This window comes from Nilaparvata lugens, chromosome 2, assembly GCF_014356525.2.
Source record: "Nilaparvata lugens isolate BPH chromosome 2, ASM1435652v1, whole genome shotgun sequence".
Classification (NCBI taxonomy): domain Eukaryota; kingdom Metazoa; phylum Arthropoda; class Insecta; order Hemiptera; family Delphacidae; genus Nilaparvata; species Nilaparvata lugens.
Genome location: NC_052505.1, coordinates 16,781,328 through 16,799,367, shown reverse-complemented (window position 1 = coordinate 16,799,367; position 18,040 = coordinate 16,781,328). Strand labels below are relative to the sequence as shown.

At 34.4% G+C, this 18,040-nt stretch overlaps 1 protein-coding gene across 1 annotated transcript in view; it reads right to left on the bottom strand.

Annotated features, from left to right (window-relative positions):
- Nucleotides 1-18,040, bottom strand: part of LOC111048413 (sodium channel protein 60E) — a 245,360-nt gene that overhangs the window by 129,519 nt on the left and 97,801 nt on the right. The window contains exons 3-4 of the mRNA XM_039420001.1: nucleotides 8,025-8,233; nucleotides 1,001-1,221 (exon numbers count right to left, since the gene is read on the bottom strand). Of these exons, the coding sequence (XP_039275935.1) occupies nucleotides 1,001-1,221; nucleotides 8,025-8,233 (430 nt within the window). The remainder of the gene's footprint in view (nucleotides 1-1,000; nucleotides 1,222-8,024; nucleotides 8,234-18,040) is intronic.

Below are 18,040 nucleotides of genomic sequence, written 5' to 3'. Positions count from 1 at the left end.
TTATTCGAAGCCATCAAATCAAAGCAGTGATTCTATTGGCAAAAGGCATAACAAAAATTCAAATTTACACTGCTTTCCTAATAACACAATATAGGCCTAAAATGATTTGAGATGACTTTCATAATCAGCATTTCATAACATCTTTTTGAATTATTTTTTTTTATTGCGGATTATGACCACATGAGCTCAAAGCTTGAGCGAGGGTAATTGAAAGTGCGTGAGTGATTTGATGAGATGATCAAACGTCCATGCCGAACGGTGGGATTCGAACTCTCGACTTGGAAAAATCATATTAAGGCTGTGCAAAGGCTAAAAATAAACTTTCTACTCGTGATATTTTTATAAGTTTTTCGATTTGTATATCATCAAGCTATCATAATCAAGAAGTTTTCTCAAGATAACATTTTTTTCCGATCACTACATTTTGAGATATGAGCGACTGGAGTTTAAATTTTTGGGACAGAACATTTCAACTTCGGTACGATATAAATCCATGAGATTTAGAGGATGGATCCTTCATGGTATTATTGATCTAGTAAAACAAAAATTTTCTGAAAATATCAATTTTTGGAGAAGTTATTCAATTTACCAAAGATAACTGAGCCAAAAGTTATTTTTGGTTATTTATAGTAAATTGGATAACTATCTAAAAATGAATATTTCCAGAAAAATTTGGTTTTACTAGATCAACAATACCATGAAGAATCTATCCTTTGAATTTCATGGATTTATCTCTTACGGAATTTGAAATGTTCTTTCCCAAAAATTTGAAATTAAGGCGCTCATATCTCAAAAAGTAATGATCAGAAAAAATGTTCTCCTGAGAAAACTTTTCCATTTTGAAAGCTTGATGATATACAAATCAAAAAACTTTGAAAAATATCACGAGTAAAAAGTCTATTTTTAGCCTTTGCACAGCCTTAAATATTGAGATAGTACATGTGAAATGTGGCATGTATATTATGATGATTGTTTGAAGGTTTGATTGATGCGTACTTACCAGGCATGATGGAGACTGTTTTCAGGGCCCTCAGCACTCGAAATGTTCTCAAACCAGCCAAATTGCCGACCTCCATACCAATGGTTGCATAGCCCGACGTTATCACCACAAAATCCAACCAGTTCCAAGGGTTTCTCAAGTACGTATATTTGTTCAGTATGAAACCCTTGGCTACGGATTTTATGATCATTTCAGCAGTATAGATTGCAAGGAAGATATATCTGGAAACAAAAATAATCACAATTAGGCCACAATTAGAATAGTTGAATTTTGCATTGAGAATCAATTTTGAGAATTTTGCATTATATGGATTAGAATGTGGTACAGGACGATTTTACTTGATATTGTAAATTTATTTGCATCATAGAACCAAGAAAATGTTCAAAAAACATCTATTCAATTTTACAGTTGTGTTGTGCGTGATGTGGTATTTTTCCATTATTAGAACACAAATAGTAATCGACAATCATTTGTATTTCCAGCTCTTCAACTGATTGAAAAATATATATTGAATAGAGTCAACATGTACAGAAGAATTTATTGAGAATTATAGTAGTAATTAGGCTATTGAAAAACGATTGCATATCTAGTTTGAATGAACCGACACATTTTAGCCAGAATAACAATACTTGTGTATTTTACGTTTTGTTGTTTTCTTTTGAATTAATTGATCTATTACCATGGGTAAGGAAAGTATTGCTTTCCGAAAAAAATAAGGTACCCCAATTTATAAATTTCTATACGTTTCAAGGTCCCCTGAGTCCAAAAAGTGGTTTTTGGGTATGGGTCTGTGTGTGTGTGTGTGTGTATATGAGTGTATGTGTGTCTGTGTACACGATATCTCATCTCCCAATTAACGGAATGACTTAAAATTTGGAACTTAAGGTTTTTACAATATAAGTATCCGACACGAACAATTTAGATCAAATGCAATTCAAGATGGCGGCTAAAATGATAAAAATGTTGTGAAAAACAGGGTTTTTGCGATTTTCTCGAAAACGGCTCCAACGACTTTAAACATATTTATTCCTAAAATAGTCATTGATAAGGTCTATCAACTGCCACAAGTCCTAGGCTATAACTGTAAAAATCTCAGGATCTCCACCTCATCTATGCGAAGTTTGATTTTATATCCCGAATTATCAGGCTACAGATACAATTTATACAACAAATTTCAAGTGGAAAATATTTAGCATGAACATCTCTACAATCTTTGATTGTAGATAGTTTGTTTGAAGATAGATTGATCTCTACAATCAATCTCCAGTAACATTTCCACCTAAAATTGAAAATAAACTCAAAATTCGAGAAAATGTGATTATTCAATTGCCAACTGTTGATTCTATTAAATCATTCACTATGAAGAGATAGCAGACTTCGTGTCTCCAGCGTTATTGTTCTGTCACCTGCTGGCTCAGATCTTTGAATAGTAGACTTGAGATGCGCGTAAACACTAGCGTCAGGTGATCAATTTTCATAACGGCAAGGAAGGTTGTGTGAGTGCGCCACACCAGATTTTTTTGTAGTTAATGTATTTGTGTTTTTTTCTTGTTTAAAATTGTATACTCTCCTATTCTTTTTCGTATTATTAATTATGCTTTGCTATTTAGCAAATTAAGTTTCATTCCATATTTTGTGAGCATCTCCCATGACCATATTCGTAATACTTGGGCGTGTCTAGTCTCGGCCAATGACAATCGAGCTGAGCTTCAATGAATCAACAGCTAATGGCCAATCGCAGGGCTTCACCCATACTATATAATAATAATATATTTTGCTGCTCAATGTTTAAGCTTTCAGTTTACTAGAGATTGGAAATGGTGTAACGACCGAAACTGGAATTACGAATTCTTCAAACAAAATTAGTGGTTTTGATGTGATCCAGTCGTTTTCAAGCTATCGATCTATGAAAAATATGATATGAGTATGGAATTAGCATAAGAGATGTTATAACAGCCAAAACTAGTTCAAATTGTTGAAATAAAGTTATGGTTCTGACAATATCGAGTCGTTTTCATTATATGAATGAGAAATATGATACCGGAATCGAATCAGCAATTAGAAATGTGAACGATATTTTTTAGAATTAACGATATTATGACGAATACCAAATTGAGAATCAAATTTTAGCTGAATTAATCGCGATTGTGTAAAGCTACGAGACATTCTTCAAGTGCCACAACATTAATAATTATGTCTTATTGCTATTTGAATTATTGCTATTTAATCAGCATTCAGGAATGTGAACGATAATTTCTAAAATTATCAATTCAATGACTTGAATTCCAAATTAAGAATCAAATTTCAGCTGAATAAATCGCGATTGTGTAAAAATATGAGACATTCTTCAAGTGCCACAACATTAAGTGTCTCATCATTATTCTAGAAGAGTTATCACCGCTTCAGTGAAAAATATCAAAGTCCCAGAAAAAAGTTTGAGTTGTGTAAGCTACTTTCTCAACAAACTAGTGTCACTCTGTCAAGGGATGAAAGAAACTGAAACTTCTCTCCAAATTGAATCTCATTAAGAAATGAGACCAAGAAGCGTTCCCTCTCTAGGATGACAAGTTCCGAGTCATAACAGCCCTTGAATCCACATCAAGCTACAAAGATATCAAATACTTTATCTTTTCATTCAACTGTCAAAGTTTTGTCTGGTCTTTGTGGAGTTGTGAGAAGTTGAGCGACTGCATGGAAAATCGGAAACGTTGAGATCAGTCCTCATAGCATCAAAAATATCCTCAAACAATTTCCCACGTTCAATTTCCCTCTCGAGGTATTTAGATCAAGTTACTATGTTTTGCACACAAAACTGGTATTGAAATGCCATTTTCATATTCTTTGCAGGAATATTTGGTTTTCTCAATATTGTAGATTTATACAATTTGTCTTAGTCCATCGATTCCCTCATTTAAATTTACTTCTATTCGCATTTCTATAGTGAGGTCCACGTTATAATGGCAGTGTACGATTGACAATACTGTTGCTGTCCTTTTCTATCATACAACAAAACAGATAGCGCTATCTCTCTCTAGCTTTGCAATGTTGTCCGTTTGCCAGAATATTTATTTTTACTTTTGACAGTGACTGTAAACAAACAATTCTCGGCCGCCATTTTTTTCTTCATTCTATCAAAATACTTTAGTAAACAAGTCGTATAATTGATTTAAAATATATTTTTGAAACAATGGAATAATTTTTAGACATTACCGTATGAGAAACACAAATTAAAATACCTGAAATGACATTTTAAAAGTTGATAACTAACCGTCCTAGACTTCATCCATGCTTCAGTTAGCCAGGTTATTTCAGAATTATATCCATTGGAATTACTTATTTTACATAGGATTTCTATTTTTCCATTATTTTCAAAAGAAATTGGAATAGAATACCCACCAAATAACTTAATTTCTGTTGTTTTGAAATTCAGATTGGTGTATCATAGCTTTTTAAATTAGCCGCCATTTCAGGTTTGTATAAAAATAAAAATCTGATCTCAGTTATGGAAGCAAATTTTTGAACCAAATAATTAAAAAATATATTTTCTTGATCAATTTCACATTAAATTGATTATTTTATTAGGAGAATGATAATATTATTATTGGATCAAATTTAATGGGATGAATTAAGTAACAGCTGTGTACACTCAGTAGCAAAATGGAGAGACTTGGCAACGCTTCTCTCCTATCTTTCTTCACTGCCATTATAATGTGGACCTCACTATAACACTGTATTATTTGTTTTTCTTGCTTATGTCATCGTTAGTAAGCTACATTATCCCGAGTAACCTTTTCATAAGAAATCCACTAAAAAGTATCTTTCCTATCAATAAAAACAATCCAACAGCTTGCAGTACCCTTTATTAAAAACTTTGAAATATTTTATAAAAAAACATTTTTCAATAAAGGGTACTACAATTTGTTATATTGTTTCTATTGATTTGAATAAAATAGCCCATATAAGTGAAGTGATTCTAGTATCTTTCCTGTATGCTGCATTGACTTTCACATAGCCTACACACAAATCTGATAATTAAAACACCCAAGATATAGAGATTTTCTAGATACAGTGGGATTGATTGATTGATTCGCTGCCTCTATTAAAAAACCTAGGAGGGCGAAGTTATGGCGCAGCCGGACCTCTCTTACACTTAACCTTCAAAGGGAGTGAGAGAAAGAGAGATAAGAGGATAGCGATGAAGGGTGGACAGTTTTGATGAATGCAGTGAGTTCTTGAAAGGTTTTAACTTTGACTTCCTCGCAAGTAGTTCATGCATTCTCAATATACTGTACAAGCAGCGTTAGGCATTCTCTGATAGTATCAGAAAACATTGTATTTGAGCAAACTGGAGATTGAAGTCACGGCAATATTTCATGAATACTGTGATTAAAGTAGCGAGCTTCAGTTCACAGAGCGTGATCTGTACTCGCCAGAGATTATTTTGCTGGGCTACGGCGTTAATAAGATTACCAGGCATATTGCAGTCTTTTGCTTTTGCTTTACTGGGAGCACAACTCAATGAATTCCACAGAGTTTAGAGCAGCTTCCTGTCTTCTTTCCCCTCCACCCACCGTGGCACCCACACCCCGTTCTAGCCGCAATATAATCTTACCCCCTGCTGTGCTGATGCTCTTCCACCAACGAAAACTTCCAGTTTGGCAGGCTTTATTGTCTAGAATAAACCTTCGCGCCCCACCACCCTCGCCGCACTTCCATCTACCTCCACCCCTCCACAGCGCCACCTCTTCACCGTAAGCCCCGGCATCATCGTTGCTTCAACAGCTAGCACACACAACTTTACTGGCTTCAATTCACGCGCTTATCACGATGAAATAAATAAAACCGGGCAAATCAGGGTGAAACAGAAAAGTGGGTCTGGTATCGTAACTTTTTAAGAATTCACTAGGTGCCTACTATGAAAAAACCGCGGGATTCTCTGAGAATAATATTTATTCGAGTGCTGCAATCTAATCTGGCCAAGTTGGTGTTGGAAATGTCAGGCTTTGAAACTATAGAAATAACGCGCAATGATCTGTGCTAAAAAATGTAAGATGAGTAGCAAGGATCATGATTTTATTCATATTTTTGATTCGAGTATGATAATAGACAATATAGAAATAACGTGCAATGTACTGTGCTAAAAAATAGAAGATGGGTCAGGATCAGGATTCCATTCATAATTTTGATTCTAGTATGATAATAGACAATGAAAGAGTATTATCCATTCAAAGAGTGAATTCTTGATTGTTTCATCATATAGAATTACTAGTATCCTTTTATTTTCTTTGATGACACAACCGATATCGGCCAATCACGCCTTTATCGAGTGTCTCCTGATCGTTATGAAGTGTTATGATACTTTATAATGGTGTTCCTCGATTATAAAGTGTGGTTTTATAATTATCGAATGTTTTGATAGTTGATGATTGAGTGATTGTCCGAAACCGGTCGTGTCATCAAAGAAAACTCCTATGTTCTGTCATAGGGCCGTTTGCACAGTCAAAGCTTATCTGAATTCAATTGAAATGGACCACATTACAATGAACGAGATTTGATATCATTCAATCCAGTTAAGCATGAAAATTTAAACTGAAACTGTGCAAAAGGCATATAGTTCCAAAAAACTTGATAATATAATAAAGTAATACATTCGATACAGGCGTGATTGGCCGGAGCCGGTCATCAAAGGAAATGAAAGGTACTAGTGATTCTATGTAGTACTTTTCAAAAGACCATTTTTATTTCTACTACACTCTATATATTTCACGGAAAAAATCGAGCTTTGTAACAAACTAAAAATAGTTGGAAGTACAACCACTAGCTATCATAATCAGCTTCTGGTTGAAATGATAACATTCCTATTGGGGTTAAACAGAATTCCCTGTTACTCCAACTATCTTGCTCTAGTTAGTTAAAATTTCAACCTGAATGCAATCGTTCCAACATAGGATTATTGATCCAACTGTGAGATTGTGGGATCTACTAGAAAGTCATTGGTTGTGAAGTCACGGTTCAACAGCTCTATTACAATATGATAGTTGTTTTAACAGGAGTTGCTGCATTATTATTATCATTTATTTCTACAAGATCCTTAGTTGGATGTATTCGGGAGTTAGTCGATTTTTATTGTTGAAGCAACTTACAGAAGTCTAGTAGAATTTACTATACACAGATAGTTCGAACAAACGTTAAAATAGTTTATTCCGACATATGGTTCTAGTAAACTGAGCTTCACTATTTTTCAGACTTCAAACAGCATCAATTGATGAAATAAAGACATTTTGCCATCCATATTTGAGCTTAGGAAACTTTGAAAAAATAAAAAAATCCACTTTACTCTATATTGATGATGTTTGAAGTAACAGAAATAAAGACATTTTGCTATATTTGAGTTTAGGAAATTCGGAAAAAATTAGAATGAAATTTTAGTCGTGATAATAGCTGCAGTTGCAATGAGAAAAAATTAAAGTTCTGAGTTTCATCGGTATTCTCATGAAACTTTCTCGAGCTATTCGATCTAACTTATGTGTAGTATCATCTGATTACGTTGGAGATGAAAATAATAATTATTGAATTGTGGAAATCAAACAGGTAGCTTAGATGAAAATTTGAAATCGGAAGTAGTTCCAATCCACTTGTAACACGAATTTTCATTCGTTTAGAATCTTGTTCTCCAAGTGGCAAACTTGTAATGTTATCACAAATCACGAGTTCCACCTTTTTCCTCAACCTAATCCGATTATCATCTGATTACGTTGGAGATAAGAATAATTATTGAATTGTGGAAAGCAAACAGGTAGCTTAGATGAAAATTTGATATCGGAAGTAGTTCCAATCCACTTTTAACACGAATTTTCATTCGTTTAGAACCTTGTTTTCCGAGCGACAAACTTGTAATGTTATCACAAATCACGAGTTTCACCTTTTTCCTCAAGCTAATCGGAAACATAGGCTGGTAGTGCTTCGTGGGAACATTCACAGAAAGTAATGAAAAAAGTTTGAAGAAAGCAGACTTTGCACTCACTCGGCCTCCTCGAGAGGTTCGGTCTTGGCTAGGAAGACGCAGTTGAGCAGAATTGTTGTCATGACAACGTAATCGAAGTACTGGTTCGTCGAAAGGAAGATGCAGGTGCGCCGAATGGAGTTCCACGGAGAAAATAGGAAGAAGGAGTTGGTGGCCGTGAAGCGGTGGATGTAGTTCTTGCGGAATCGCTTCGACACCACGCAGAACGTCTGAAAACAAAACGGAAAAACTGCATCATCAATATGGAAAGACAATTCAGAACAGACATTTGGTACGAAAAAGCTTCAATGCTCAATTGAAAATAGAACATATATGATCAATTAAACGTTCAATAAACTTCCTTTATGGGTGCGGAATCTGCCGGAAAAAGCTTTTAAACTTGTTTTAAATAGATGGTTAAAGAACCACCTTTTTATAATATGAATGAACCTAGTATCTGACACAAATACAATTCAAAAATAATAATCTCTAAAGAATTAGATTGTATTTCATTTTTGGTATTATTATAGTAGTATTATATTATTTATTGTATTATTAAGAATATTTAATTATATGTATGTATAGTATTTAAAAAAACTGACTGTATTTTGAGGTAGCCTATTACAATTACGTTTGTTTAACGGCAATAAAAATATTCTTATTCTTTGATTTTTATCCATTAATCAAGGCTGTTCAATACAGCTATATAGTAGCTGTTCAATACTAGGTCTATATTGTCGAATAATGTCTACCTATAATGTCTAGCTACTGTTCAATATTAGGTCTATACAGCCGAATCAGATCAGATCAAAGTTCATCTGATAGTATAGGTACTGGAATTTATGGATTTTTCTCAGTTTGAAGGCACCGATGAAGAACCTGAAAAGTTGATACCTGAAAGATTACGTTTATTATCACAGAAGTAGACGGCTCTGATGATAATGAGAAGAAGAAAAGAATGAAATACTGTTCCATTTTATTAGAAAAGATCAATGCAGCATCAAATAGGATGTAGGTTACAGTGTAGCATTAGGCTATATTACAGTATTTACCACTCTGAGAGAGTTTCTACTCCAAATCGTTGCAAATAAGAACTTACCAGTTGAATTAAATTTTATGACAATAATTTTGATGAGAACTTTTGAAGATCCTGTTTCTAGGGCTCTTATTGAATCTCTAATAGGTCCATTAGATTCAATTATTAATGTCCTATAAACCGGAGGATGATAAAATTGAATGGATGATCATACTCTTCCAGGAAAAATTTTAGTTTTCAACACTAAAATTCGGATAGACACATTCAAAGCTCAGCTCAGGACATATAGTTCTAGAAGCTTGCTTCCTCATCACATAGAATACGCTGACAACATTTTGTTTGAGAGATCATTATAGCCTTGTAAGCTGTGGCTCGTAGAGTATTTCTTGTCCTATCAAATGTCATTTTCTTCGCCTCATGAATATTCATCTAGAAGAAGTTCAACTCTGAACAGCTCACAGAGAAGTAATGACGGGGAAGAAGTTGTTACGGCTTACCAAAGACGTTTAAACATCAAGAGCGATCCCCAAACAAAACAAGTTGAAAGTAGAGTAAGATAATGCCTCAAGCACTGAATAAGAACGAGACGAGCTCTTTTTTGGGGGTTGAATCAATAAAAGCTCGAGTAGCGAGCGGGCGCGATTTTCCATTATATACATTAGGAGTTTTCGATCATGTTTATTTACTCAAGTATTTCTCATTCTTCGTCATAACAGTGATCACATTTTCGAAAAATCTGGTGTGGTACACTCACACAACTTTCCTTGCTCATATTTGAAACTACGATCAAACTTCTGTATATGTGTATATATAATTATTGTTTTCAGAGTACTTTATCCTTAGAGTAAATTGTGAAATACGATTATTTTTCTAGTCGTAATTTTTTTAAAGTAGTCAAAACAGCTGTTCTACAGATGAAATATCTCGACTATGTGTTATTTTTATGAACTGCGCTACCTACCTACCTCATGCACGAGAAGGAGGTTACTAAGTCCATTTCTCAAGGATGGGGTGGACCCCCCATTAGTTTCCCAGAGAGGAGAATCATGCCAGTTGATAGAGCTGATAAAAAGCTATTCATTTAATAAATTTGAAGAAAATCGTTACAGCCGTTTTCGAGAAAACCGTGAAAAACATGGTTTTTTAGTGATTATCCGCCATTTTTCTCAAAAATATTACGGAGCTCCTGCAATTTTCCCAGAAATGAGACTCATGTCAGTTGATAGTGCTAATAAATAGCTATCCATGGTATAAATTTGAAGAAAATCGTTAGAGCCGTTTTCGAGAAAACCGTGAAAAACATGGTTTTTTAGTAATTATCCGCCATTTTTCTCGAGAATATTACGCAGCTCCTGCAATTTTCCCAGAAATGAGACTCATGTCAGTTGATAGGGCTCATAAATAGCTATCCATGGTATAAATTTAAAGAAAATCGTTAGAGCCGTTTTTGAGAAAATCGTGAAAAACATGGTTTTTTAGTAATTATCCGCCATTTTTTCCGCCATCTTGAATTGAATTTTATTTCTTATTGTCGGGTCCTCATGGTATAAGGACCTTAAGTTTAAAATTTCAAGTCAATCGGTTAATTAGGAATGGAGTTATCGTGTTCACAGACATACACACATACACACATACACACATACACACACACACACACACACAGACCAACACCCAAAAATCATGTTTTTGGACTCAGGGGACCTTGAAACGTATAGAAAACTTGAAATTGGGGTACCTTAATTTTTTTTGGAAAGCAATACTTTCCTTACCTATGGTAGTAGGGCAAGGAAAGTAAAAATCAAAACCATTCAATTGATTTATACTTCTGACTAACTTTTCACAATACGAATCATCATATAAAAATAAGCTTTCATCTCCTACTCCTCTTCCATCTATTCTCAGTGAGCCAACACAGGTTTGTGGTAATAAATACCGAATACAAGTCAGAGGTCAGGAAAGACAATGAATTTCAGATTCATTCAATATCAGTTTCTCTTTGTCTTCTACGCGAAAAAGCTGTGGATTGGATGATTTGATTTGTTCCCAATCTAGATTCTGAATGTAGGACATTCTGACGGTAATATTATTGTTCACTTCAAAATTCACTGAGTTTTTGTAGTTGTAAGTTTTGCTTTTGTTTGTTATCGCTAGAAGTATTTCATATGAGAGGATTAATAAAGAATGAGTGACTTTTCAAGAACAATGAATTAACCTCTGAAGCTTTCCCTCTCATTCATGTTGTAATTCAACAATGCCTAGAGCAATGAAGAATAATGAATTATTGATTACCACTCAATAATATTTGAACTCTAACCATTCATTTGCAGAGGAACTCTCTTATCTGTAAAGAATCAATCAATCTGAGAAAACTGCCAATAATAGAAAATTCTTGGAAAAGCTTCCAATCTTCCTTCAAATGATTAATTTCGGCTACAGAAGTATTCCAGACCGTCTTAATTTTTTGAAGCCTTTGAATGAAATGAATAAATGCGTTGGACTAGTATTCACCCCTCAAGGGAAGTAAACTGATTGTTTCTCCAGCATTCCCTTTTTTTCTGTTGACGTAAGCCCTTTATTGATTGTGGAAAAGCTGAGCAATTATCAAGCCATCTCTTCGTTGCGAATGAAAACCTTTGCAGTCAAGTAACAAATGAAGCTTTCACATGCAGAATGGCAATGATAAAATTCTGACCATAGAAGCAGAAGCCAAACGAGTTGGAGGAGAGCTTTCCTCACTGATACTCAATTATTCAGTTTCATTAGACACACCGCTATGAATCACTGACCTTACACTCAATTTTCTCCCTCTTTCTTGTTCACTATGGAAGAACAACCTTGAAAAAGGACGTAGAGAAATACCAGAAATAATAATGAAGACCATTTGTCAATAATACAGTCAAATCTCTCTATAACGAACCTCCACTTAACGAAATCCTCTACACAACGAATTTTCACCTGGTCCCATGGCATTTTAGAGTTTTTGCTGCTTATTTACCTCTATTAAACGAATTTCGGACCTCTCAACAACGAAGTTTTCTCTTGACTTCAACATACAAAGTGTAGTGTATATAGGAAGCAGACGGTAATTTTCAAGGAATTATTTAGTTTAAACACGTAAAAAGTTGAAAAATATTGCTACAGAATATGTACTTCGATTAAATTCTACTAATAGTACAAATCATGCTTTCTGGAAATAAAATGGTGAGTTATAACGTTCTACAAATATTCAAAAAACATGTTTTTTCGACAGCATGAATTTTCAAATTTCCATATTAATATTGACCTAATAGGTACCCTACCTACGTTCGCGATGATATGTTTTATGTACCATATTCATTTATTTACCGCCGTGATACGATATTATAAGATCCATAGGACCGTGCCGGTTTTCTTGACAGAACCTCTCAATAACGAATACCTCTCGGCAGCGAATTTTTTCTCGGGATGATCGACTTCGTTATATAGAGGTTCGACTGTAGTAATGAATATATATTTTTATATTTATGTAAATAAACAAATATAGGATAAACCTATCAGCTCCCAAAATATATTTTTTCTATGTTGAGAGGCCTTTATTACACATGAGGTTCTTGAAGCTTCAAAGTTCTTTGAGCTTTGAGTAGTTATAGAACCTCCAGCATTATTACAAGCTATACATGGCTCAAAATATATGATCTGTTCCCGATAAAAACATTGCCTTTTAAAGTACGCTTAATGTTCCATTGCAATTTATCTTATTAATTAAAGGGCTGCGCAGTAATTGGATTCTCCTGTATTGAAAGTTATCATCTGCAATGAATTGAATTGAGTAGAATGTCTTCAAAACTTACTTGTTTAAAAAATTCAGTTGTTCACACGGATGTGTCTTCATTGTTGACGGGTAGATGGTTCAATCCAGTGTCCACAGACTCTAATATAAATACATTGTCATCAGCAACTGAATTAACTCGCTCAACTTCATATTCAGCAAATCCAACCAAATTCATGGAAAGCTACTACAGAAAAGAAGATGTTTTTAGTTGGATAAATGCATTTCTTCGATATGTTTTTCCAAGTTGTACTACGATTGAATGAGATGGATTTTATTCGCTGTTGAGTGCCTATTTATTTATTCGTTCAATCAAACATTCAGAATTACACAGCCTCTAGAAAAGTAACACAGGCTAAAGCAAGAAACGGTTTTAATTATAATTTATAATGCAGTTCAAATGACACTAGGTTATGTTACTTTCACATTTCCACTTATATTTAACAATTTAAACTAACGAAAATAGTTATTTGTGCAACTAGTGCGCAACGTGACAATTTTCTGCATCAAAAGAAACGTTTACGCACGAGCCGTAGGCGAGGGCGGAATGGTTTCTTGAGTGCAGCAGAGGAACTTTGCGCACGTATATCACATTAAATTTTTCCTACAGTTACCATTGAATATGAGAAGTGGTTGATTATGGGTAAAATGGTAGCTGAAATCCATCAAATGTTTGTCTGTATAATTTTGTTATTAATAACAGCTTTAATTTATTCTCAACTTGATAATCCAATTGAAAATTAATAATCGATGATTCATTCAAATTAAAAATTAAATTAATCTAATAAATTTGAAAATTTGAATAATTTTGAGTAAATCGTAAATTCTAAATAATTTTTCAACCAATCAATTTATGTTTGAAAAAACATTATTTGAAATAATGAATAATATTCAAAATGTATAATTTAATGAGTTCTCATTTTTATTAATTTGAAAATCAGAAAACTAGAAAATTAGAACGAATTCGCATTCAAAATACACGCCAACAATGTCAACAGCTGATTGGAATGGCTGCAAGATAATATGCAAAGTTATCCGCACTAGAGCGGAAAAGTGATTCTTTGCGTTCTGTAATCAGTGCAGGAATGGTCACTTTTCAAGGTAACTGTAGGAAAACTCCATTTTCGAATGAAAAAAATACCTCTAAATAGCCTAGCGAGTTATATGTGATATTATAATAAATGATGCTAGTTGCAAATCTAATGAGCGTAATCGTTATTTTGTGGAAGATCTGACATATGAATAACCCAGAGAAAATAATGTATAGAATAGTGGTGGAACGACCTGAGCATTATGGAAGCAAGATCGCTTTTGGCTGAAATCCGACCGAGGAAGGAAAGGATGCAACGGCCAACTCAAACCAGGGTTGAGGCAGTTGGGTTGAGCCTGTTATGACTCTAATGTGACCACACCGACCGACCACATTCCTTTCACAACAACTCTTTTCATAAATAAAATATATAAAAGTTACGTTCCATGGTAGCTCAACAAGGACTTTCATTTTTCAAACTCCAACGTCAACAACTAGTGGAGCTAGTGAAATGAACCACATTACAACGAACGAGATTTGATATCATTCAATCCAGTTAAGCATGGAAATTTCAACTGAAACTGTGCAAAAGGCATATAGTTCCAAAAAACTTGATAATATAATAAAGTAATACATTCGATACAGGCGTGATTGGCCGGAGCCGGTCATCAAAGGAAGTAAGAGGTACTAGTGATTCTATATAATACTTTTCAAAAGACAATTATTCTTATTTCTACTAAACTCTATATTGATGCTGTTTGAAGTAACAGAAATAAATACATTTTGCTATATTTGAGCTTAAAAACTTTGAAAAAATAAAAAAATTGGAAATAACATTTTAGTCGAGTAATAACTGCAGTTGCTTAAAAAAAAAACAAACGAACTAAGTTCTAAGTTTCCAAGATTCTCATGGAATTTTCTCGAGCTATTCGATCTAACTTATGTGTAGTATCATTTATCTCTTTTCATGAATAAAATATATAAAAGTTACGTTCCATGGTAGCTCAACAAGGACTTTCATTTTTCAAACTCCAACGTCAACAACTAGCTCCACCAAATGCAACTTTTTACTCTTAATAAATAATTACTCCAGTATATTTATCGTGTACAGTTCTATTCACAGTTACAATTTTTGAAAACTGTATGTATGGTATTGAGAATTAATATCGAGCTTCACTACTGTAAAGTATCAAGATATACAATTTTTCTCCTCTTCCTAGTCTACCATGGGAGAACCGGGAGCAGCATTTCGAAAAATCCCATAGAGGAATTAAAGTAATGGATAACTAATTAAAGTAACTAAATAAAGTAAGTGGTAAAGTAAGTAAACTACTCCTTATAGGTTATAATCATGGAAATTACTCCTGATCAACTAGATCAAGTGCTTGCTTTATATTCAATAAACTCCTTTGTTTTTCAATAATAACAGAAGCACATAATAAAAATTGTGTGTAGTTGAGAAGTTGATATTGTGGTAATTATTCATATTGGATGAAAGAGACTAAGAAATTGTCAAAAATTGTCCATTTTACATTTTTATTTTATTATCTTCCACACTTGTTTTCTTGGTTCTTATTTTGTACTGAAAGTAAATTTTGTTATCATGGCGATTCTGTTGCTTAAGCCGCCATTTTGTCACACCGTTGAGTGGGAGGAGACTGTCTAGCTAGGCCAATGGCAGGCGTTCATGCCCTCGACCAATAACAGTACTCGCCTACCAGTATAAATTCTGCTGCTCTTGTATTTAGTTTTAGTTTATTAAGTTTAGTTTTTTTTAGTTTTTTTTTTTATTTAGTTTAGAGATTGACAATGGTGTAATAACCGAAACCGGTCTTTCTAATTATCAATAAATCAGTGGTTTTTTGACAATTTCTTAGTCTTTTTCATTCAAAAATTGTGTGCGTTCCAAAGGCTGGAGCAAGTCGATTTCATTACTCTTTATAGGTTACATGGATGATATATCAGATCCTGATCAAATAGATCAAGTGCTATGTAAGGTCTTGCTTAGTCAATAAAAATCTTTGTTTTTCAATAATAACCAAAGCACATGATAAAAATTGTGTGCATTTTAAGGACTGGAGATAGCTGATTGGGTACGCTTTCCGGGATTATTCAAGAAGGGATAGTTAGATAAACTTCGAAAAATGATGGGCTATCAAGAGAATCGAAGCACGTAACTATTGTGCAACGTTGAAGATATGCAAAATCCATAACTGAATACCGTAACAAAAGTAATTTCCATTCAAAGACTATATTTGAAATGAATAAATTATGCATTCATGAAAATTATAGAGCTTCCATTTCATTTAATAGGGTAGCATTCCGAATTCATTTGATCTCCCCAGTAGGTATAGTATAGTAAATACCTTCCATTGGTGACATTACACTGTAATGGTCTGTTACCAAAAGCAGATAAGCGATAGCTTCGTTAGCAGCGAGAAATGTTTCAATAAAGGGGTTTGATCAGCTGTCAGTATCAGATTCTGTTCCAGAAGAACTCTTATTGTAGGAGTATCTAGGTCTGCACATTGCTATCTGATCTTCAGTGCTATCGTTTTTCTCTGAGACTCAATAGCAGTCAGGAAAGAATCACATTCACTGGACGACATCAACAGCAGTTTACTTTTTCTCAAGTACGTACTCATGATCTCTCCTAGTAAATGCTTTGCATTTTCTCAATGTCCATTGATAAAATCACTCACAGAGAGAACGAGACTGGGAAGACGAGTTTATTGAGTTTATGTTCAACTTTTTTGATCGGTCCTTAGAGAAGGATAGATATGTGTACGAGCCAGTGAATAGCTTAATGGGAGAGTAGAAATATTCCTCATTCAAGGGGATCGTTTGTCGTCTAATGGCGTATCTGAACGTGAAATTTTATCCAGATTTAGGTTAAGCTAGGCTCTTGTCAGAATGAACAAGTTATTCTCCTGGAGGAGGTCTTGAGTTTGTCGAGAAGTGACTATAACACATAATCATTGTTACTATCATAATTCAGAAGACTTTTGCAAAAATGATTAAATCAGTATTATAGACATATACATGTAGTTTTTACAATAACAATCGTTCTATATGTGCGTCAAAGATCTATCTGAATGAGTTGATCAATTGAAATGGATTCGAGGTTCCTTGTAGTGAGTGTTGTTCCTAGAATAACAACCGTTCAATATGTTTGTTTTAAAAAGATTTCAATAAGTGAGTTGATCATTTGAAAAGTATCCTAGATTCCTTGTAGCTATTCCCCGTTTTTGTAATTTCGCACTGAAAACCATATTAAGATATCATACGGTTCCGGTGAGAATTGCATCCGATTACAAATGATTTCAGCAAGCAGTAACAGTTTAAACAGCTTCTAGTATTTCTAGGCATTCAAGTAACTATACTGTATTTAGAGTAAGTGAGTAGGCCTAATGAGTTTTCAAAAAATTCAAGTCATTTGGAGAGATGAATGGAAAGGATAGATATTATTTTGCGTGGGAGAAAGTGAGAATTAGTTTTGGAGGAATGAATTGGAGTGATTTCGGACCATGTGTTATCTCAATTTGGGAGAGGAATAGCACAAGGTTGCCTCGTTTCTCCTCTTCCTATTATTTCGATAATGAACTTATTGTATGAATGAATAAAGATGAGTGGAGGAAAAAATAATTTTGCGTGGGAGAAGAAAAGGGAGAAAGAAAATGATAATACGCATTTCATATTTGGTTTGCAAGCAATGTTGCAGGCATACATTTTAGAGGAGAAAGTTAATTGGTCTGAGAAGAGGGTAGGCGGACGGAGGGGGCTGACAAGTGCTGTTGGTTGGCCCGGGGCTATTATGCAAAATGTCGCGCAGACTAATAAGACAACGTTGAGAGTCTGCCTGCCTGCAACAACCATCTGGGTTAGTTGAGGTTGGCGGGCGGGAGAGGGTAGAGGTGGGGAAAGAATGATGGAACGATGAGAGGGGTGAAGAATAAGGGCAGCAAGTGACATGCCTGAGGGTGGTTGCAAGGCAAACGTCAGAAAAGCATCGGCGTGTCTCGTCTTCTTGTCTGACTCTTGAACAAGCACAGGACTCATCAGCTCTATGACCTCATCATGCTGCCCTAACAAAGAACCCTCACGGAGCAGGGCACACAAAACCAGTGTCTCTGCCACTCCAAAAGTAGGGAAATACTTATTTT